Raw genomic sequence first — 23844 nt, forward strand, 5'->3', positions numbered from 1 at the left:
AACATTCATTGAACACATGATACTAACACGTTTTAATGTTCATTCTCGTTCACGGAACCATGCGTGTTTCACCAAGCCTGTGAATTTGGTCTGGGAAGTGATATGAGCATGTAGCCACAGAGAGAGAGAGAGAGAGAGAGAGAGAGAGAGAGAGAGGATTTCTTTTTCCTCTTCCTTGCGTCTCGCCTGCTGCAAGCTCAATCAAACTGACTTCTAAGAATGGCCAAAGACAGAGGGAGAGAGAGAGAGAAAAAAAAGGAGGGGGGAGAGAGAGAGAGAGAGAGAGGGGCAAGTGAGAATGTTATCGTGCAAAAAAATAATTTAAAAAGTTTGAGAAAAGCCTTGATGTTAGATTCGTGAGATAATTTAGTGCATTATAAGTTTAATAGATTTTGGCTAGAACATAAGGACCAAACAAATTCAACGTTTGGGCTAACATCAAGGGGTTATTAAGGGCAGTGGGGACGAATGCTATACCATGCACCATACATAATATATTGGATGAGAGCAATCTCTCTCTCTCTCTCTCTCTCTCTCTCTACACTATCTACAACGCTTCTCCCATGACACCACCTTCCTCATTCCTCCACCATTCTTCTTCTGTCACCCCTTCCTCATTCTCCTCTCTCTTCCATAATCACCATCCTCCCAATACCACTAGTATTGTCTTCTCCTTCTCCTCCTCCTCTCGTACAAGCACATTCCCGCCTCCTCCCTCCCATTATCCCGCCTACCATTCCCGTCCTCCTCGGCGTCAGCGCCACGGGCAGTGCCAGTGCCAGGGGCGCAATGAGAAGGCGGGAGAGATTGGAATCGAAGTTCTAGAGGAGTTCATACAGCTGAACCTTGGTCAATGGAGTGGCTCTTTTACCGTAAGTGTATCTCTATGCCTTCCTCTGTTATTCGCTTCTGCTAGGCGACTCTAAAACGTAGGCATTTAGGTCGAATTAGGGTATTTTTCCATCAGTACACTAGAAGTTTTAGACAAATTCCCAGTATAATTCCCACATTGTGAATTACCATGACATCCTGAACTTCTGCTTGGGAGGCACTGCATACGTAGCTCAGCGCAATTGGGGCCAGGGGGACCTAGCTAGATATGTGGGGCCTCCCCAGCAGAAGCGCATGATGTTGAACACTACAGGGAAAAACAAGGGACAAGAGCCCCTTTTCTCGCATGGGACAATGTCAAAAACTTTTTACGGCAGGATTTGGAATCTGTAGAAGCTGGAAAATTTCACCTCATGACACTGGACCAGTCCTACAGCTGCAAAACAATCGATAACATTGATATATGCAAGTGATCGTAATCAGTACAAGGTCTCAATGCAAGATATTAAGGTGTTATATTTGGAGAACGATTGATAACATTGATATATGACGGTGATTATAGTCAGCACATAGTGCTACAGCTGCAAAAAACCATTGATATATGAAGGCAGTCATCGTCAGTATGTAGTGTTACAGCAGCAAAACAATTGATAACATTGAAATCTGAATGTGATCATAGTCAGTACAAGACTTTGCTACAAGATATTAATGTGTCACATCTGTACAACGAATGATATCATTGATTTATGAAGGTGATTACAGCTCAATCACAATCAGGACAAGACTTCAGTAGTTGAAGAAGGCTTAATATTTCAAAAATTGATTTCTCAACAACTGAATCTCACATACTTGTTTTTGTACATAACCAGCAATATGACGTGCAAGGCAATGTGTTACAGTACATTCCAACAAGACTGGCTGCAAATTCATACGGTAGAGGCGAGCAAGTGAGTCTTTATCAAACGTTAGTTTCCATCTCTCTGCTTCTGATTGTGTGAGTCTATATCATTTCATGTTAGAACTTGGCAGGAGTAGATTTCACTTACCAAACATGCCTTCCAAGTCAATGTATGACTGCTGCTTGGGATTGCAGCTTGGAGTTGTTTCAGTCCTGAAAGCTAACATGCCATTTCTGGACATTTCTCTTGAAAGTGCATTCACTGTTTATGGGCAATGCACACAGATTGAACATCAAGCAGGCTCCCCCCAAGACTTTTATTTCTGGTGAAGAAAATGTGGAGACTGATGATTGGGCTGAGTACAAGATGGATGAGACAAACATTTTAACGATAGACAGGCAACAGCAAGTACGTACTATTTATGTTCAGAAACTTCTGTGTCAAACACTTTCAGACCACAGAATTGATCACTGTATGACACTATCAGGTTGGGTATTTTCCAAGCAAGCGAGCATACACAGCTTCTCACCGGACAGCAGAGATGCTTGACCGTGTCATTAGGGCTGGTGTGCTGGGGGAAGATGGAGATGATCTGGATGAAACGCCACCGTAAGTTGCATGCTTTTCAGGATTTGTCTGATTTCTGAAGAAAACCCTCAACTACTAACTCTCCATATTGTGTGGTACATTAACAAGTTTCCTGCAGCAGTGGCTTCATCTTCCATGGAAATCATCTCTAGGTCACAGGCCCTTTTCCCAACACACTAGCAATGAGCTGTTTGCTGAAAGATTCTCCTCTAATAATCTGTGTCATAACTCTTGGAGAATGTACTGAAGGACTTTGGCCCTTTCTTTGGCAACAAGGCAGGCAGCTGCAAACTCAGTTGTCTTGAACATAATTGTTGTGATCACTTTGTGCTGCTTATAATGTGAATATCTTGGTTTGAGATGAGCCTTTCTTACTCTTATCAGCATTGCAATGCACTTTTGACTGTAGCTGTCTGATTCAATTAGCATGTATAGGGGGCTAATGTGGTCAACTGGGAGAATGAACAAACTATCCTTCTGTGTGGGCTCTCGATTTCAGATTGAGTGTAAATCACCAGTATCACGGGATCATAGTGATTGCCTGCTGTAGCTGACTATCTGGATCCCACAGCTTTGCTGACAGTCAGCTTAGGACACTCAGTAAAATGACCTTCAGTGTTCCTATTTCCGAATTAATAGAGCCTGGGTTCATTAGGAGTCAGAAAACCACTATGTTGGCTTTGGACTTCTGGTCAAGTGTAAGCTTGGGCTTGCCTGATTTCTTTTAGTGTTGTACCCCTTGGTTCGGGGAAAAGTGAGACTGCTTCTAACTGGACTTTGAGGAGCTACTAGATAACAAATATATCTTTCCTTTTTCTTCGAGAAAAGCTTTCTTGCAGCACACAGATTCATTCTTGATACCAAAATTAAGGACAAAGACAACAATATTCTGCTTTCTTAGAACCCTGCTGACAGTTTGCTGCTCTTACCTTGGAGCCTTGGAGGCAAGTGAATAGGTAAGAGGCTTGCAAATCCTAGGTCACATTCAAGAAATGCCTTTACTAGGGATTTGTAGTCACCCCACTGACTCTGACAGTGATGCCACCCTTGAGATAAGGTTTTGAGGATCTTGCTCAATGCCCAATATGGAGCATGACATGGTCAAAGTCATGAAGGGCAAGTAGTTTATTCTTTCTATTCCATTTATCTTCTACGTTTAAGGACAGTGTGCTTTCAAGCCCAAGTGTGATGCTTTTGTTGCAAAACAAAGTGTGGCGATTTCTCTTAGTACTTGTGTAAGACATGGAAATATGCAGGTTCAATGGCATCATTGGACCTGAAAATGGGAGAGCTCTCAGCATTGGTAGAGCTATATCAGTTATTTCAAAGGCCTTGCTCAGTGTTTGGGTGTAAACGGGAGAATGAAGTCAAGGTAGAGGGGTATTGATTTTACCATCTACGTTTAAGAACAGTGTGCTTTCAAGCCCAAGTGTGATGCTTTTCTTGCAAAAACAAAGTGTGGCGATTTCTTTTAGTACTTGTGTAAGACATGGAAATATGCAGGTTCAATGGCATCATTGGACCTGAAAATGGGAGAGGTCTCAGCATTGGTAGAGCTATGTCAGTTATTTCAAAGGCCTTGCTCAGTGTTTGGGTGTAAACGGGAGAATGAAGTCAAGGTAGAGGGGCATTGATTTTACCATATGAGTACTGTCCTGCAGCCCGAAGAATGTAAGCTGATCCCAGTGAATGGATGATAGAAGTCCAGAGCATTGCAAAGGTGGAAGTATGAGTACACCAAAGGGTGCTCTCCATTAAACACAAAGTAGCAACTGGCCTTTCATATATACAACAATATGGGATTGTCAATAGCTTCCAGATCTCCTAGTAAGATGTGGTAGGCTCCAGATGCTGTCGGCCAGGCAAGGCTGCTACACATGTAGAAAGACAATACTCTGGTGTCTCAACTCTCCAAGCTTTGCCTTGGCCATCTTTAATTAACCTCATTCTGCTTCATCTCTGCTAGCTAATTGTCAACTGCCAGGTTATCATAGGCAATCAGCCATAAGGGAAATAGCACCATCATCTATCTTAGAGGTGCTTTCAGAAAGTGCACTTCAAAGGCTCTGTAATGCTATACTCTGCTTAATATAATGGTCTTGGTGGGGGCCCAGTCAGCATAATCCTGCACCAAACTATATTCGTCTGCCCTAGCCATGTAAGAGAAAAGACCCAATAAAGCCTTTGAGACTGAAGGGGCTGGTCAATGCCACTCCCTTAGGACCCTATCCTGCTTGTCCAAGGTACTGCCCTTCTAGGTTAAGAGGCATCATCTTACCAGGCAATATGCAGACCCAGCCCCCAAGTCTTTCCCCTCAGCCCAAGGAAGCTATGGGCAGGCTGACCCTTGCCGCTCTTTGTCTAGAATCTAGATCCCACAACTTCCTCATAAACCGTGACAGAAAGTGTCTGGGCCCTGGGGGTGGGGGAGGGGGAGGGCAGCGGCTCAAGGAACAAATCAGCCCCAATCTCATGCTAACACTGAGGTGACAACAGTAATCACTCAACTGGGATAGTGCCATTGATCTCCTGTGTGCAGGCCCTTTAGACACCGTCTAGTGATCAAGAGCATCCTCTGCAAGTGGATGGGCATCTCTCCAACAAAGTGTGGCAGACTTGCCTGTCAGAACAACAAAGAAACAGGATTTGTGAGCATGGAAACAAGGCCCCAACATGAAAGCATAACACAATAAAACAAGCACAAAATACATGGAATGCCATCCCCTGGTAGTATGGAATTGACATGTGGCACCTTTTATAGTCCAACTTTGGTAGATATCCTTCTTTGCCCACTTGACATCCCTTCCCCCACAGTTTTTTGGGGACTGGTTAACTGCAGGTTGGAGCATATTTGAATGTCATGTCTATATATCGGGGGACTTGTGCAGTCTCCTAGCTCACTGCAATTAATACGACGTGGTGAGCCTGCCTGCAACAGGTACACCATAGAAACAGCAAACAGCTGGAATGGCCCCCCGACACGCGGAATCACTATCCCCGGCACGAAGCTGTCATGGGACGCGTTGCAAATCTATGGAACGTTCCCTGTCCCGTTTCAGATAGGGAATGCCACGTGGCACCCACTTACCTTCGGCCCACCTGCTGCTCCCGCCCGATCATCTACGCATTCCTGCCCACCTCTATCCTGTCTGCTCGACGCATGTCCGACCCGCCTCTTGTCCCACTTCCTTGCAGCGCCCCCCAGTGACCAGCCCCCTGCCCAATCAGTGGCCAGTCGCCAGTCCCCCCGTCTCCTCCCGCCTCCAACCTCTCTTCTTTCTCCCTTCTCTTCTTCCTTCTTCCTTCTCTTGACTTCTCCCTTCTCTTCTTCCTTCTTCCTTGGACTTTCTCCCTTCTCTTCCTTCTTCTCCAAGTTCCAAGTTCTCCATTCTTCTCCTGTTCTCTTCTTCCTTCTCCCTTCACTCTTGACTCTTGAGCCTTCTCCCTTCTCTTGAGACTCGAGTTCTCACTTCTCTCGAGCCATTTTTATTTCAATTTTCAGCCTAAAATGGCTTCATCTTCTTGCCCCGCTAGTCGGGCGGGTGGTCAAGGAGGAAGTGTTAAGAATCATGTGATGGGGGGATGTGCTTGAGCTGCTCCGCCAAACACACACTGTATACACAAGAGGAAGCTCACTCTAGAACACAAGAAGAGAGATAGAGGCCAAAACTTTTTCTTGCTGTTTTTTTCTTCTTTTTCCACACACTATACAATGTATACAAAGTATAGATAAGATACAACATAAAGGAAAGTGGCCTTCTAAGTCAAACAGTGCATCGCTGACTACACTAATCGATTAGCGTTATATCTTTGCCAGTTATAGGTAGGTGTAACAAACTAAATATAATAAGTGATAAGTCAGTGGCGATGTATCATAATGACCACCAACGTACTAAGTGTAGAAGTGTGGACTCATCTAGCCAGGTGGTCCATCATCAATATCCGCACGTGTTGAGCTTGCCATCTCAGCACTTCCCCTCAAGCTCAATTCTATCTCTGCAACTCTAAGTAAGCTTCAGAACTTTCAAAGCTTCTCTGCACCCAATGTCTTTGTGAAAATGTTAGCTATCTGATCCTATGTGCTGACATATACCAAGTCAGTCTCTCTTGCAAGTACCTTTTCTCTCACAAAGTGGTAGTGCACCTCAATGTGTTTTGTCCTAGTATGGAACATTGGATTCCTAGCTAGGTGTATGCTACTTATGTTATCACAATGAATGACAATTGGACCATCTCCCTGCATGTCCAAATCACCTAATAACTTTTGCAGCCATACTATCTCACATGCTGTCATAGCAGCACCTCTATACTCAGCTTCTGTACTCGATAAAGCAACTATAGGTTGCTTTTTGCTGCTCCATGTAACTGCTGCACTACTAAGGGAAAACATGAATCCACTCGTAGATCTTTTGTTAGACATGCTACCAGCCCAATCTGTATCTGTGTATCCAAAGACTTGTACGTCCTTATCTGCCTCATTAAAAAATCCATAATGTAAAGTGGACTTCACATACCTCCCTAATTACATCCAAATGAGGCTTTCTAGGCATCTGCATAAACTGACTGACAAGGCCAACAACATAGCTCAAGTCTGGCCTTGTGATAGTCATGTAAATCAAACTCTCCCCTATCCTCTTGAACATAGTAGGGTCTTCTATCTCATCCCCAATGTCAGCACTCAACTTCACATTTTGCTCCAATGGTTCTGAAAGAGGCTTACATGTTGTCATGCCATACTTGGATAACATATCCAAGCCATACTGCCTTTGGGACAGCCATATACCATCATCACATCTGATCACCTCAATACCAAGAAAGTATCTCAGCTCACCCAAATCTTTCATCTCAAACTTTTTCTTCAAGAAGTTCTTAACTTTAGCAATCCCATTGTCACTGTCACGTGTAATAATAAAGTCATCCATATAGATGACTATGATGACCAAACCTGCATCTCTCTTTCTCACATAAACTGAGTGATCAGCAACAAAAATACAAAATTCAATATTGATAAGATACTCTCCAATCTTGTCAGACCATGCTCTCGGTGCTTGCATCAGCCTATAGAGCGCATTCTTTAATCAGCATACATATATGGGATGCTCTAAATCCTCATAACCTGCTGGTTGCTCCATATACATTTCTTCTTGCAATTCACCATGCAAGAAGGTATTCTTAGCATCCATTTGCTGCAAACTTCAACCTTTGGCTGTTGCCAAGGCAATCACATACCTAACAATTGCCATCCTAGCAACTGGACTAATGTCTCTTCATAATCTATGCCATATGTTTGAGCATAGCCTTTTGTAACCAGCCTAGCCTTATACATGCTAACTGAACCGTCTGCATTATGCTTGACTTTGTAAACCCACTTACAGCCAATAGCTTTCTTACCCTTAGATAAGTGTACCAAATCCTAAGTCTTATTGGCTTGTAATGTAGCCATCTCCTCATCCATTGCTGCATCCCAATGAGCATGACCAACAACATCCTCAAAACAAGTGGGCTTAACATCCTCAACTAGTTTCACCATATAAGCATAATAGTGAGCTACATAACCTTCAAAACCAAATCTTTTAACAGGATATCTGACCCTGCTAGATCTGCGTAGCACCGGATCACTCAATGGAGCCTTTACATTACTATGAGCTCTCTGTACACCTGGTGTCTTGACTGAAGGAATACCAAGCTCATCATCCAAACTCTTTGAACCACTAGAATCTCCATCAAATCCCAAATGAATGGTAGATGCATTATTACCATCCAGCGCTTTCTTCTTTCCTTTGTCATTCCTTGCAACACTTATAGATCCTGTGACAATGTGGGGCTACTTCTTAGTTTCCTAGACCAAGGGCTCACTGTAGGTGTAGTATCATATGATGTTTCTGGTCCACTAAGACTCCGTGATTCTTGTTTATCTTTTTGCACATAGCTGTCCTGATTATTATCATCATCCAAAACATCACCAGCAGATGTATACCAACTTCCCATCTCATCAAAGATAGCATCCCTGCTCACTCTGAACTGACCTATGACAGGGTTATAACAGCGATACCCTTTCTACTCTAAAGAGTATCCAATAAAAATACATTTTTCTGCCTTTGGATCAAGCTTCTTCCGTAGCTCATCTGGAACATGAACTTATGTAACACAACCAAATATCTTCAAGTGCGATACATTAGGCTTCTTGCCAGGAAAGCATTCTTTAAGAGTCATCCCATGAACTGCAGCTGTGGGAGTTCTGTTCATAATATAGACAATAGTATTGACAGCCTCAGATAAAAAATGTTTGGGCATATTCTTTTCAGCCATTAATACCCGTGCAACTTTTGCAATATGCATGTTTTTTCTTTCTGCAACACCATTTTGCTGTGGGGTATACCTGCAAGTAAATTGCCTCTTTATCCCATGAGTCCTAAAGAAGCCACTAAACTCATTAGAGAGATACTCTTCCTCTCCATCTGATCTCAAGCACTTTACTTTTAAGCTTGTTTCTTTTTCAACAGCTGCCTTAAAAGATTTGAAGTGCTTAAACACATCACTCTTTTCCTTCATGAAGTATGCCCATAGCTTCCTTGAATGGTCATCAATAAATGTGACAAAGTATTTGATACCACCAAGAGATACATTTTGTGTAAGTCCCAAACATCTGTATGTATTACATCAAGTATATTTCTACTTACTTCTCTATCATGCGACAAGGGTTGTCTCGCCTGCTTATCAAACTGGCATGCTTTATAGACTTTATGCAATTCTGCAACTCTAAAAGAAGGCAATCCTGTAACCAATCCTCTGGACTGCATTAATTTCAGCCTTTGCATTTGTATGTCTAATACGTTTATGCCATATTTCAATATCTGCAGCTACTCATTTTCCTTTAGCATACATAGCAGCATCCATTGCAGGAATTCCAGCATCTAAAGTGAACATTCAGCCAATTCTACTTCCTTTTGCAACCAACTTGCACTTATCATTAAAGTCTTCTACAAAACAACCTTTTGCATTGAATTGGACCTGCAACCCTTGCTCTACCATTTGACCAACAGACACTAAATTCTTTGTAATTGATGGCACATGTAATACATCTGTCAGACTCTTTGTCTGGCCATCATACAAGGACAAGGGAACCTTTCCAATATGTCAAATTGGGTAGTATGAATCATCACCCGTCTGTACATAATCTGGGATTTGTAAGTCCGGCATCTCTTCAAACCATTCAACATGACTGGTCATATGATTAGATGCACCTGAATCGACATACCATATGTCATCATGTGTCCCCTCGTCTGTAACTACATTCATTATATGCTGCATAACAAACAAACGCTCATTCTTGTCTTCATTCTGTCGTGAAGACAATGCATAGTTTGCTTGCTGTAATTTACCACTGCGAATATACTCTTTCTTAGCATAACAATTGGCTGCAATATGTCTTATTTTGCCACAATAATGGCAAACAATAGTAGAATTTCTAGAGCCTTTGTTCTGCTATCCACCTCTTCCTCTAGAGCTCCCCCTGCCTCTAAAGTTTCCTCTGCCTCTAGAAACTTGCATTTCACCAAACTGTTGGTTGAACCTGTTTTGCTAATTACAGCACGTCCTATACCACGGCCTCTCAAAAAGGATCTACCACATCCCCTTCTTGAACTCGAGTAAAATGCTTGGACATGTTCATCATTTCTTTCAAACGAATCACCCTACATATTGATCTCTTCAGTAATCATGAGAGAGATCAGCTTATCAAAATCTGAAAATGACTTCCGTACATATACTGAAGGAACAAATGATTTCCATGCCTTCTCATTGTTAAGGCCACTCAGAGTGGATGAAACCAAATCATCATCATCTAGCATTGCATCAATCATTGCTAAAGCATCTGCAATGCTCCTCACCTTTAACACATACTCATTGATAGACATTTTCCCTTTCTTCAAGGCATTCAAATCTTGCTTGAGTTGAATCTTTCGTGCCTTTGTATTTACTGAAAACATGCTCTCAAAAATTGTCCAAGCTGCATGTGAAGTTGCTACATTCCTGATATGTCCCAATATAGTATTATCAATGACTACAGATAGCCAGTACATTACCTTTTTGTCTTTTGCATTCCACTCTTTCCATGCTTTTAACACATATAGTCGGAGGGTTTCCCAGCTCTGGCTCCTTTTTTTCTCCTGAAACAAACTCATAAAGGCTCTTTCCAATGAGAAAGTTCGTCACACGAAACTTCCATGAATGGTAGTTGTTCTTGTCAAGCTTCTCAATAATGGGATTTGCACTGTTCTGTGCCATTATCACAAATAAGGATACAACACAGCAGGCTAGTCTTCTGCAATCTTTCACAACATGTGTATAGCAATACACCAAGCAATCTTTTTCACTGATTGCTCAATAGTACATGTAATCTACAACCTGTTTACAAATAAACCTTATGTTTGCTTCCTGCAAATACCTCAAAAATTACAGATTCGCAATTTGTAACCTGCGCACCCACTTTCAATCAATACAGTTGAAATCAGTATACCTTGAAACTGCTGTCCGCAAGCTTGCAGCTCTAAAACAGGGCCTAAAACGGCCTCAGACGCCCAAAATAACTGCGGGCAAGCTCTAAAGGGCTTATTTGCAGAATATACAATGATTTGCTCGCACACCAAATTTCATAGCAATTTGAGATTTTTTCTCAGCTCTGCTTCCGATGCCTCCACAGGCACTATCCAAGAGAGAGAGTGGAAGAATGGAAGAGCTGCTTACCTGCTGCTTGCTTGCTCGAACCTTGCTTCTTCTCCTTCACTTCAGCCTTCAAAATCAGCCTCTCAGTATCATATCAAGAATCATATGATGGGGGATGTACTTGAGCTACTGCGCCTAACACACACTGTATACACAAGAGGAAGCTCACTCAAGAACATAAGAAGAGAGATGAAGGCCAAAACGTTTTCTTGCTGGTTTTTTCTTTTTTGTCCACACACTATACAATGTACACAAAGTATAGATAAGATACAACATAAAGGAAAGTGGCCTTCAAAGTCAAATAGTGCAGCCTTCTAAGTCAAACAGTGCATCACCGACTATACTAATTGATTGGCGTTATATCTTTGCCAGCTGTAGGTAGCTGTAACAAACTAAATATAATAAGTGAGAAGTCAGTGGCCATGTGAGTATCATAATGACCACCAACGTGCTAAGTGTAGACGTGCGGACTCATATAGCCAAGCGGTCCATCATTAATGTCCGCACATATTGAGCTTACCATCTCAACAGGAAGATCCGATGATTGGTCATGGTGGAAAGAAGTAAATGCTGACCGCTCATTGAGTGGTGGAGGATCTCAACCATGGGCTTGCAAGATTTGTCCATACAAGCGAACTAGTGGAGCAAACAAGGTAATCCATTGAGCCAAGCATTTGTATTTCGAATTTTTATTGATTTTAATTTTTCAAAGTTACTTAAATATTAGAATATGGAATATCAATTGCCACTTGTTCCATTTTATGCATAATCAGGTCCGAGCTCATCTCCTACATGAGCCAAATTTAGAGATACAATTTTGTTCAAATGTAACCTTGGAAAAGCAAAGGGATCTTTGTGACTATGTAGCAGGTCAACAAGCTTATCTTGCATGTAGACCATGACGTGTTGCAGTTAACCCTGCAACTTTTCTGACACTATCCCTATCAGATGTGTCTAGAGCAGGGTCAGTATCAGAAAGTGCTACCTCCACACCTACTACAGGCATTGCATCGGCCATGGCATCAACAATACCATATGTTGCACGTAGATAGAGCACACTTGATGCTAGTCGGGATCCCAAGAAGAAGGAAGAGGTGGATACATGAGTGGCACGTTTTTTTTTATCATGACCACATTCAATTTCGTGGAGCTAGGTCAGAGTATTTTAAACTGATGTGCAAGAAGATTGGTGAGTATGGCCCTTCGTATGTACCTCCATCATTAGAGACCTTACGTACCACTTTACTCGACAAGGAAAAGCACCTTGTTAAGCAAGAAATAGTGACTAGAAAGAGCCTATGGGCTAAAAATGGAGTTTCCTTGATTGTTGATGGTTGGGAGTGATATACGCAAGCAATCCATTCATGGTATGGTTGCTTATTCTCGTGGGGAAATGTATTTCATATCTTTACATGATGCATCAAGGACAGGAAAGTCAACAGATATACTTGCAGCAGAGTGGGCTACAGGTATTGAGCTTATTAGTCTAGAGCATGTTGTGGGATTTGTTGCAGATGGAGAGCCCGCAAATAGGGCAATAGGTGCTATTATCTATGGATATTATCCACATATCACAGTTTCATATTGTATGGCTCATTGCTTGAACAACCTACTAAAGGATATTGGTAACCTGTCATGGATTGCACCTGTCATAGAGCAAGGAGTTCAAATGGTTAGCTTTGTTTTGAATCACCAATTTCTTCGCCATCACTTCTCTTTGCGGTCGAGAAGACACTTTTAAAATACTTTGATACCAAATTTTTCTTTAACTTCTTGATGCTAGGCAGATTAAGAGAATGCAGTGGTGCCTTGGGGTAATTATTTCTTAGTGATGAGTTCACCTCATCAACATTGGCAGATACTCCTACAGGTATCTTATACTTGGAGAAAGCAAATAACTCCACTTTTTGGGATGATGTAAAGCGGATAGATGCTATGGTATCACCTATTGTGCATTTATTGGGGGTTATGGATGCTATGCAACCTTGCATTGGCAAGGTATATGAGGCTATGGATATGCTGAATGAAAAGTCGCAGGAGTATGAGGAGATACGCCATTTAGTTGTGATGAGGTGAAACTCCTATAGCTCACCCATACATGCAGTTGCATTTGTTGTGGATCCTAAGCTCCAGGGCAAGGGTCAAGAGAATGACGCTGAGGTTATGGATGCATGGAGGCTTATATTGTCTCGTCTAGTGCGTGATCATGGCACTAGACGAAAGATCAGAGATTAACTTTCATGTTATAGGACCTTTTGGGGTTCTTTTGGTTGTGGGGATGCACAGGAGGATCGCTGTAAGATTGGGGCAGCTTTGTGGTGGGAGGACTATGGTTCAGATGGTCCTAAGTTGCAACAACTAGCCATCCGTATTTTGAGTCAATTAGTTAGCTTCTCTTGTTTGGAGCAATTGTGGAGTACATATGCTCACATTGCTTCAAAGAAGAGGAACCGTCTTGGTGTGGAGAGGGCAAATGATCTAGTATTCGTTAGTGCTAATTTGAGGATGTTATATAACAGTATGACAACAAAGCCCAATCCATTCACATAGTGGGAGATGCAGCAAGAAGAGGAGACATGTGCTTTGTCCTTGTGGATTATATACCTTGGTTTTAACGCTCCATAGTCCATATGGATTATGAGTGAAATATTAAAATTTTTTCATGAATTTTAATTTTTTAAATGCCGTTCCCATTCCCACGTCCTTGTTCCCTAGGTTTGGCATCCCCATCACTGTCCCTGTTCCCATTCGCTGTTTCATGTTTCTATGAGGTATACCTCTGCAGACTTGGGCTTTCGGCACCCAATGATGCTACACAAATGTTTAGTGTGGACAGATCACAAACTTTGGCAGCCAGAACTGTCATGTCCAGTTGCTCTTGCTAGTCACCTACTTTCATATTGAGAGTCGTAAAGTTAGTCAATCACAAGTTACTTGTCTCTATAAGTCCTTGCACTAGGTTACAAGGTAGCTCACACTCGTGCGATCTTTTGCATATCTCCACTATTTCTTTGTCTGCTTTTGCTTGTTCTCATCATAATGCAGATTTCCACTATTTCTTTGTCTGCTTTTGCTTGTTCTCATCATAATCTGGTTGCAAGCTGCCATTAACAACACATGTGACATAACCCACCTACTTTGTGTTTGCATTTTAGAGGAGTTAAAGTGCCTTCTAGGCGACCTGCTCTTGTTTGTGAGAGTTGCCTTTATTCAAAAGACGGGGAAAGTCGGGTGCGTGCTTTCCATGTCGTAGATCCTCGAGGCCTTCTTGATTTTATAGGGGTTTTCCAGGAAAGGAAGGACAATGGCTGTGTTGATATAGCTGAGGTATGACACCTATGATCTGCATCAGTTTTATAACCATTTGTTTTTTCCCTTTTTGAGTTATATGTCTTTACTGTTGGGATGCTACCTTCAGGATGCTTCACAGGGTGATCAGCACAACAGACTGGATGCATTGTTGGGCTCATGGACAGGCCACTCTGTGACACGCCGAACAGGAATTTATGGATCAACCTTGTTTGAGGAGGATGTGAATGTGACATTTAGGTTGGAAGACGATGGGACCTTGATACAGGTTCCCACTCCTCTGAGTTTGCATTCAGACTTAGGAAACATAAATGGAAGTGCACTTGCTGTTACAATTTAGTTCCATCACAAAGAAATGTATGTGAAGGACTTGTCTTTACAACTGGTATGTGAAGTTTATGAATAAATTGGTAGGTTTTGGTAATGGTAAGAGGCTCCTATAAGCACTGATAGGTATGTTCACATGTATGCGAGAATGCATGCACACTATTTTGGTAAAATGATATGGATTTTCTAGTATGGTATGGAGACACACACACACACACACACACACACATGCATGTGTATGTGTATGTGTATGTATTATATATGCATACATAGACACATGCATAATATATGATGCATACATAATATGTATATGTATATATACATGTAGTATGTGTGTGCATGTGCGCACGCGCGCGCGCGTGTGTGAGAGATATATCAAGCCACACTCTCCTTTCTAAGTGGATTTGGGGGGGGGGGGGGGGCAGCTTTTTCGAAACAGCTTCTTTTGTAATATTTTCTCTTTACATATACTTTTAACATGCAGGATATCAACAATCCCAGAGGAAGTATGCATTTGACAGGAGCATCCTATGGAAGTTTGGTCAAGTTTGAGAAGGGCTTGCAAATGACACTCCTTCCAGGAGGCATGGCAATGGCCTCCCCAATGAATGTGGGAAAAAGTGTAGGTGGGTCTCAAGCATTTTACTTTGAATTTTCATGGATCTATGCCCCCGGAAAGAGGCAAAGGTTGGTGCGGACCTACGACACGGATGGGGTAGTTGTGTCCACTACTTTCATCGATGAAACAAAATTGTGAATTGTCTTCTTTTTGGCACTTTTGGGGTGTCACAATTTGCTTCTTTTGAGGGAGAAGAGAGAAAAAAAATGCACATATTTTTAAAGTTTTTTTAATCTTAACAAAAATCACATTACCTAGCCAATATTTAGGTCTGGCACTCTTCCGGCAGTGACGTACCTATTGTCACATGTATATGAAAGATGCAGGTGTTAGGACCTTTGGGGCCTCATTTATTCTATATATGATGGGAGGAGCTACTAGGTTGAGAAGCTATGGGGTCAAATTCTTCATATGAATCCTTATATCTTCAAACACAAAATGAAAGAGCTAATGCAGTTCCAATACCTATGTGCACTAATTAATCATAGGTAATTATAATTGCATGGTACAATAGTCACTTGAGGTTTGTCAAATATACAAGTTGTGTAATTATCAATATAAAATTGTTAAAATTTATATAAATGGTGAAAAACGGATAAAACAAAACATTGTATGAATACATATTTTGTAGATCTCTATGAGTGCCATATAATGCATCTAGAGGAGAGGTGGCATACTTCTCTCTAAAATTTTAAGAAATGAGGATCCCATTGGCTTGATTGACAAAGTGTATAGTCTTAATACATTGTTTAAAATCTAATCAATAGCACATATGCTTGGCGGTTTTGCCCAACAACTTTGTTTTACTCTTGAGTGACAAGTACTTGTGATATCAACACATGCTTGATGTGGTGTTGCTATGAACCAAAAGGCATCCATTTAAGCAAATTAAATGGAAAATGAGAAAGCTTTCTATGTATAATATCCAAAGCTACATGAGTGCCATACAAGATCAATGATTGAGAGTTGACACACTTCTTGAGAAGGTGAATGATTGAGAGTTGGCGCATCTCTCAAGAAGAGGGTTTTGCTCTCCTCAGTTCAACCAGGTTCAAGATCTTCTAATACATAAGTTCATAATATCCAAAGCTACACGAGTGCCATACAAGATCAATGATTGAGAGTTGACACACTTCTTGAGAAGGTGAATGATTGAGAGTTGGCGCATCTCTCAAGAAGAGGGTTTTGCTCTCCTCAGTTCAACCAGGTTCAAGATCTTCTAATACATAAGTTCAATGCTAAATATTGGGTCACAAATGTGGGTTTTGAATTGGCACTTCTTTCTTTGCAACCATGTTTACCTCATGTATCCTCTTCTCTTTCTTACAATTATAGCCTTTTGATTCACTTTCCCTCATGCTTGCTCTCATGACACCATCCATTTTCCTTTCCAATATGTTTAAGTGGAAGGGTGAATTCTAAATCAAATAAGGCATTGATATAGTTCATGTAGGCTATGAAAATGTGATTAGAGCATTGATTGTTTGGATGGATGTTCGTACTTAGCATACTATGCTACATAACTCCTTGCACCCTCAATGAAACTATTTGTGATAATTTGTTGTGTATTTGTCATGCTTTAATTTCTTTAATATAAAGCCAATCATGAGTAAGTTTATTAGGGAACTATCCAAATGACCTTATAGTTGCATCCTAGGCAAAAGTTGAGATGCATGGTATCTTATTTAAATGTTGTCTACATATATAAATACATACACACACACACACATGCACGCATGTGCACACACACACACACACACACACACACACACACTCTCTCTCTCTCTCTCTCTCTCTCTCTCTCTCTCTCTCTCTCTCTCTCTCTCATTCATCTAGATCACGTGATTAGAGTGCTATTCTCTCGCTTGCAAGTAAATGAGAGAGAGACCTTGTGTATTGTTGGCCATTACAATTTCCTTCTTACTTTATGAGTGGTGTGTGGTGAGTCATCAGCCAAAATGATGGTGAATATTGAACTATTTTTTCTTGACGTAGGTCAATTCATTCTTCTCCTTTCTCACACGCATATCCCTCATTTTCACCTATCTTTTTTATGCATAAATCTCATCACCATGTGTGATTTGCAAGTGTAGGATGGAAGACTCTCAAGAGCATTCTAGACCATTGTAGTTCCTTAGTTAAAGCTAAATTTGGGAAAGCTTGTGCAACACAACTTTACAATCATGTTAGACCAAATGAAAAGTTGAATGGATCGAAGAGAAGTATTGAGACAAGAGAATAGAATAGGAATTATTATTATGATTGATTAAAATCGCATAGTCATAATAGCAATCTTACATTGTACACTTTTAGGAGTTTGAACTTTCCAACCACCCTTGAGCATACATCATGTACATGCAAATCTCAATCACACTCTAGCTCTCAATCACACTTACAATCAATTGGCCTAGAAAGTTCTATATGCCAATGGTTATTTGTTGTGTAATAAAGGGCATTAAGCTTCTAAATGTATAGCAATCTCTTCATTCCTTTTTGTATTGGTAAGCCCAGATCTCAATGCTATTTGCCTTGATGTACTCTTTGACTTAGAAATGTTCTTAAAGGTCTTCCAAGATTTCTTAGAAATCTTGATATCCATTAGATACTTAAGGATATCATCCTTGATACTCAACTTCATCATATGGACAATAAACTTTATGACTTTTATCCCATTTGGCCAATTCCTCTCCATTGACCTCAATTTTTGCATCTTTAACTTTAAGCAAACAATGTAATGAATGGGGATTTATGCAAACACCTTCTTTAATGTGCTAGTTAATTTTGCATAGATTTCCTCCATCTTTTCAATCATTTATTTAGGAACTTCTACTCTATTTGAAGTACTTAAGAAATGACTAGGAGTCACATAGTTATGTCCATACATTGCTTCAAAAGGAGCCATCTTAATTTATGTATGCGAAGAACTATTATTTGCAATTTCAACAAATGATAAGTATTTAGTCTACTTATTTTATTTCCCATTTACATACATCCTAAGCATATTTTGAAGAATCTAATTTCATCCTTTTTGTCTCCTCGTCAGTTTGAGGATGAAATGCATTGTTAATTCTCAAATATCCTTCAATGCTTTTGGGTGTGCTATACAAATGAAATAGTTCTCTTAAAGACTACGAGAGAGTAGAGAACCACTTCATTACGAGAGATTAGGACTAGAAAAAGGTCAGTGAGAATACAAAAAATAATAACTTAAGGAGTAGAAAAAGGTGAAGATAATAGAGAAAAAAGAAGATAATATAGATCGACAAGAGAAAAAGGAACTGAGAGCAGTGTTAGAATAATCCAAGTGAGAACAAGAAGCTACCCAAGCCCAAAGATTAAGAAATAGCCTTCATGCAATATAATTTTCAAGAGAGGTTGCATAGACCCTAGAAGCTAGTGGCAACACAGATAGGAAAGGGCAATGAGAAAGCATTTAAGGGAATGCCACATCCGCTAGATACAATATGCATTGGGAGATATTTGACTTTCTAGAGGGGCTAAGTAGATGTAGTGAAGTAGTTGCCTACAAAGGTGAAGTGCCTAGGAAAGAAATACTAGAAGATACCATGTTAAACTCCACAACCAAAAGACTAGTCAAGACAAGGATAGAAATGTGTCGTTCTACTAAGGTACCAAGAGCAGATGCCCTTCAACCATTCTTCTCCAAATATTCATGTACTCTTGTAGATGATTCATGTATCATCTTTATCTAATAGTTCATCTAAATTCTTGGTTTAGATCTCCCTTCTATATAATTATAGCTACAATCCATCTTGATTCAATGTGGAAGGACATCTCCATCTTAAAGTAACTTCCACAGCCTTATGACTCTTGTCATATGCCTTGGTCTTCCTCTTGATACCTAGAGCTTATTTCACTATTTCACCTATTAGCATCTACCACCATTTCCTATTAGAATTTTAGATGCTTATTCCACTAAATTACCTATTAGAAATATAGATGCTCCACCATTTTTTGAGGTGTTTCCACGTTTACAATTCTAGTCTTGGTCAACATTCCAGTAGACCTTAAAAATATAGATGCTCCACCATTTTTTGAGGTGTTTCCACATTTACAATTCTAATCTTGGTCAATATTCTAGTAGACCTTAGAAATTTTATGCACATCCTTTGATCAATGTCTCCTCTTAGAAGTAATGACATAAACTACACTTCTCAATGAGTTTCTTAATCAATGGGTTGCTTTTCATCACAAGATCTAGGCATTCGAGCTACTAGGACTTAAGCCTCTTAAACTTCATAATTTGGGGATTCATTCCATATCTGGCTTGTTCTTCATTTATGAACGAGAAATTTCATTGTGTTAAACCATTTGCACAACAAAAAGGGATTCAAGCTTAAGAAACATTAAATGACTTTAACAAATACCTAGTAGATTTTGCAAAAAGAGTTAGGGCTCTATATTAGTGTTTCTGTTTATGATTTTTATGTTGGGGGTAAAGGCACCTATACCTAACCACTCGTGTATCAGTTGCACTAATAGTATGCACACCGTGTATTAGTTACTCGCACACTTGTACCCTACAAGTGGTAGGGGCCCATCACTGTCACTTCATTCTTCATTCTTTTAGTGACATGAATAAAGGGAAGGCCGATCACACATTGTGACTCTTGGAGTTCCCACATCTACTCTCTCTCTCTCTCTCTCTCTCTCTCTCTCTCTCTCTCTCTCTCTCTCTCTCTCTCTCTCTCTCTCTCTCTCTCTCTCTCTCTCTCTCACTATAACTCTTGCTTCCACTTCGTGCTTCCACTTCAAGGCTCACTCCCTTCAACTGTTATCAGAGCTATCTTCCCGGAGAGCCTGAGCTTCTTCCAGGCCACATGTAGACTTGTTTAAGTCCCCTGAAGTGCTTCACCTAATCCCATTTCCATTAGCAATAGTAACAACAACAATGTGAATTGCACGTAATGCAACTGGCCACTTCATGACTCTCTATGGCATATCCTCCAACTCCTATGAGCTCCATGCCACTTTGCCTTCTTTCCCCAACTCTTTGCATTGGCATTGTGCATCTTGGGCATCCTTTGAAGCTCGCAATCTTTGTTCTTGTTGTTTATGAAGACCTGACTTGCTGTCATACAGATCTGAAACAATGTCTACTCAGAGATCATGGCTCCTGTATTACTCTATTGATGCTCATCTAATGCTCGCACATTGGTACATGTTTAGGTATTGCTTGGAGATGCTTTGTGGGTTACACTGAGCTCTTTTGGATCAATTTACCGAGGTTGTTTCATTGTTGGAATAAGAAGGCAGCACTCTATTTTATCAAGGATCATGTATGCCTATTTCCATTGGATACTTCTCGAGCACTTTGAATGCTACATTGGGGTATACCATTGATCTTCCATGCTTGGTTATGCTCTTTACATGCTCTTGAGCTAAGATTGGAGCTTTGACTTTTGACATTAGTGGTCATTCATTGTTAATCATTTGGCATTCACTTTTGTTGTAGTGGGAGCTATAGGGCTTTATGTATTGAGCCATAACTGACACTTGGATATTACATTGAGCATTTGGTTATGCAGTTGAGCTTGAGGGTCTTATAATGACATTGTGGGACTTGTGACATGTTACATGATCTCGCCATGCTTTATGTACATAGATGATATTTAGTGGGCTAATCTTACATTGCTTTTGGACCCAACACCTATCTCTCACTTTGTTGACAGTGATGTATGCATCTTGGTTGGCTATGCATTGAGCTTCTCTTATATTGCTCAGTCAATTGTGCCTTTGGGTGGTCTCTTCTATTACTTGTGAGACCTACTCTATGCATGATGGTTATGATGTGGGATGTATCTCAATTCAACACACTAATCCTTTGATAATTCTTGGTGCTAGTCGCATATTCACTCACTACTAGTTTGCAGATATTTCCTGGCAATTGTAGTTTGTCTTGTCTTAGTGATTGCCCCTCTCTGGCATTGATTTCTTGCTGCTACACTTCATTTTTAGCATGTTACAATTACCGTTTACTACACTGTTTATGCAAGCAATCACCTCCATTTGACAGTCTTTTTCATTGAGTTTATGGTTAGCTCATTACTTGGTTAATACCTCTTGTTTTCAACTCGGTTTGAAAGTGGTCTTGGGGGTGATTTGCAAGTTATTACAACAACATGTTTTGCCCTCCTATGCACTTGCTTGGTCCTATTATGGCTAGTGCTTCTAATGATAATGCTATATTTAATATTGACAAGTTGGATGGCACTAACTACAGCTATCTATTGAAAGGCCCCATCTAGAAAGTTTTAGTGCAAAAAATGCACATTAAGCGTTTGAAACATGAGGGTGTCAAGCCCGAACATATTGATGGAGATGATGGGGTGAACTAGATGAACTATGTAAGTCCATGATCATATTTGCCCTCTCTAAGCAGGTTTACCTTGTACTCAGTGCCTATACACATGTACACTACAATTGGCACTTGCTCATCACTATCATCCTTATTTTGTACTCTTCACTATGATAGCATAATAAAGGGAAGGCAAGTCACACATTGTGATCGTCAGTGTTCCCACACGCACTGGTCTTGCTCTCTTGAGTTCAAACCTCCATAGCTCTTGCTCTTGCTTCTGCTTGTGCTCCACACACACACACACACACACACTCTCTCTCTCTCTCTCTCTCTCTCTCTCTCTCTCTCTCTCTCTCTCTCTCATCCTTTCAACTATTATTAGAGTGGGCATTCAAGGAGCTTTAGCCATTTCACTTCAACCCGAGAAAGAGAACTTTAACCTAGCTTCCATGGAATCCATGTCTACAACCATTTGAGGCAAGTGTTAGCTCCCCATCTTCTCCAGCTTCTTTCTTGGATCTAAGACAACAATCTTAAATCGTTTCTTTTCTATAATGTTGTCTCTCATGGACAGTCCGCATGGGACTTATGGGATAAGATTTGCAATGTCTATAATAAGAAGAGCCCCACTTCTTAGATGTATTGGTGGCTGAAGCAACTCATGGTCCTTTGCATGAAGGAGGGCACTTCCTTGTCAGTCCACTTAAATGAGTTTCATTACATTCTCAACCACTTGTCTTCACAAGGGATTGAATTCAAGGGTAATTTGCCTCCCTTGTTCCTCTTGGTTACACTATTAGAGTCGTGAGATACATTTCGTATTGTTATATATATAAACATACCTACAAATGGGCTAAAGTTATAAGATGTAGAGGGTGTACTCTTGGATGAAGAGGTTCATAGAAAGAATGTCGATGCTTCTTGAGTCATGCTTTGATAGTTAGAGGCAATAATGGTAGGACCGGTGATGACTGCCATGGAAGAGACTCTCAACAATCTCATTTTCAATCATGTGGAGAGTCTCATAGTAAGTCCCATGGTTGTAAGTCCTCATGGATATGTCATTACTATGGAAAAGCAATACATATTTAGCCATAGTGCCATAAAATTTGTAAGGACGAGCGCAAGAAAAGGGGGCAATGATAAAGTACATGATAAAAATGATTATCACAACATTGTCCCTAGCAAGTCTAGCATTAAGATAGAAGAGATTAATGACGTGCAGACTGATTCTGATGATGATTTCATATTTGCAACTTCTTCTCTTGATACTTGGCAAATGATGGATGCCTTTTCAAGATATACTTGGTGTTGGTTGATAGATTCAAGGGCTTTGTTTCATGTGACACCTCGTAAAGATTGGTTTCACTCCTATCATAGTATGACCAGATTTATTTGTTTGGGTGATAACCTAGCATTAGAGATAGTTGGTATTGGTGATGTCCAGTTGATTATGGTAGCATGTTCACTCTTCATGATGTACATCATGTACCAAGTCTCACAAAGCACCTGCCTTATCTCTAGTACTCTCGATGATGCAGATTATGTTGTTCCTTTTGGTGATTCCTCATGGAAGTTTACCCATGGGAATCTTGTCATTGCACGTAGTGCTAAGTCCAATACTCTCTACCCCTTACTTCTATCTAGGTCCATTGATCATGTTTTAGCAATGGATGCAATTCCACTTGTATCTCTTTGGCATTGTCACCTTGGACACATATCCTTGAAAGGAATGAAAATGCTTACCCATTAGCAGTATCTTCCGCCCCTTGGCTATAAGTGTTTTAAGTCTAGTATGACACGCATGGGTGATCCTTTGGCTCTTGTTCATTCGGATATATGTGATCCCATGCCTTGCAAGTCATTTAAGTGGCACAAAGTATTTCATTACATTCATTGATGACTATACACAAGGTTTGGGCATACCCTATTTTAAGCAGAAATCAAAAGTCTTGGCTACATTTTAACATTAGCTTGCTTTGGTTGAGAACCACTCTGGATATAACTATAAAATGCCTAAGGTCTGATAATGGAGGTGAATATGTCTCTAAAGCCTTTGAGAAGTTTTGTAACGAGAAAAGTATTAAGCATCCATTGACCACCCCGTACACCCCACCCTAGAATGGTATGACTAAGTACATGAATAGGATAATTCAAGAACGAGACTATAGTATGCTTAACCAGGCTTACTGCCGCAACATTTTTAGGCCGAGTCAATTACTTCT

The 23844-nt window shown here is 40.5% G+C and overlaps 1 protein-coding gene across 2 annotated transcripts; it reads left to right on the forward strand.

Annotated features, from left to right (window-relative positions):
• Window positions 1-488: 488 nt before the first annotated feature.
• Window positions 489-15796, forward strand: LOC148010700 (glutamate NMDA receptor subunit epsilon-1, putative (DUF3598)). 2 transcript variants are annotated; one of them, XM_087671291.1, is made up of 7 exons: window positions 489-872; window positions 1701-1795; window positions 2015-2138; window positions 2218-2339; window positions 14198-14369; window positions 14461-14619; window positions 15163-15791. In XM_087671291.1, exons 1-7 carry the CDS (start codon window positions 564-566, stop codon window positions 15433-15435), a joined length of 1254 nt encoding a protein of 417 aa, XP_087527417.1. In that variant the 5' UTR covers window positions 489-563; the 3' UTR covers window positions 15436-15791. The 2 variants fall into 2 exon arrangements, with proteins under 2 accessions (XP_087527417.1, XP_087527416.1); XM_087671290.1 differs by having other exon boundaries at window positions 733-872; window positions 1701-1778; window positions 15163-15796.
• The last annotated feature ends 8048 nt before the right edge of the window (window positions 15797-23844 follow it).

This window comes from Lygodium microphyllum, chromosome 29 (genome assembly GCF_053477565.2).
Source record: "Lygodium microphyllum isolate KBCC chromosome 29, Lygodium_microphyllum_v1.1.10, whole genome shotgun sequence".
Classification (NCBI taxonomy): Eukaryota; Viridiplantae; Streptophyta; class Polypodiopsida; order Schizaeales; family Lygodiaceae; genus Lygodium; species Lygodium microphyllum.

Coding starts and splice junctions, on each gene's coding strand:
- LOC148010700 (XM_087671291.1), top strand. CDS start 564: ATGACACCACCTTCCTCATTCCTCCACCATTCTTCTTCTGTCACCCCT. Junction 1,796..2,014: donor CAAGTGAGTCTTTATCAAAC/GTTAGTTTCCAT, acceptor CAATGCACACAG/ATTGAACATCAAGCAGGCTC. Junction 14,620..15,162: donor ACGATGGGACCTTGATACAG/GTTCCCACTCCT, acceptor TTTAACATGCAG/GATATCAACAATCCCAGAGG.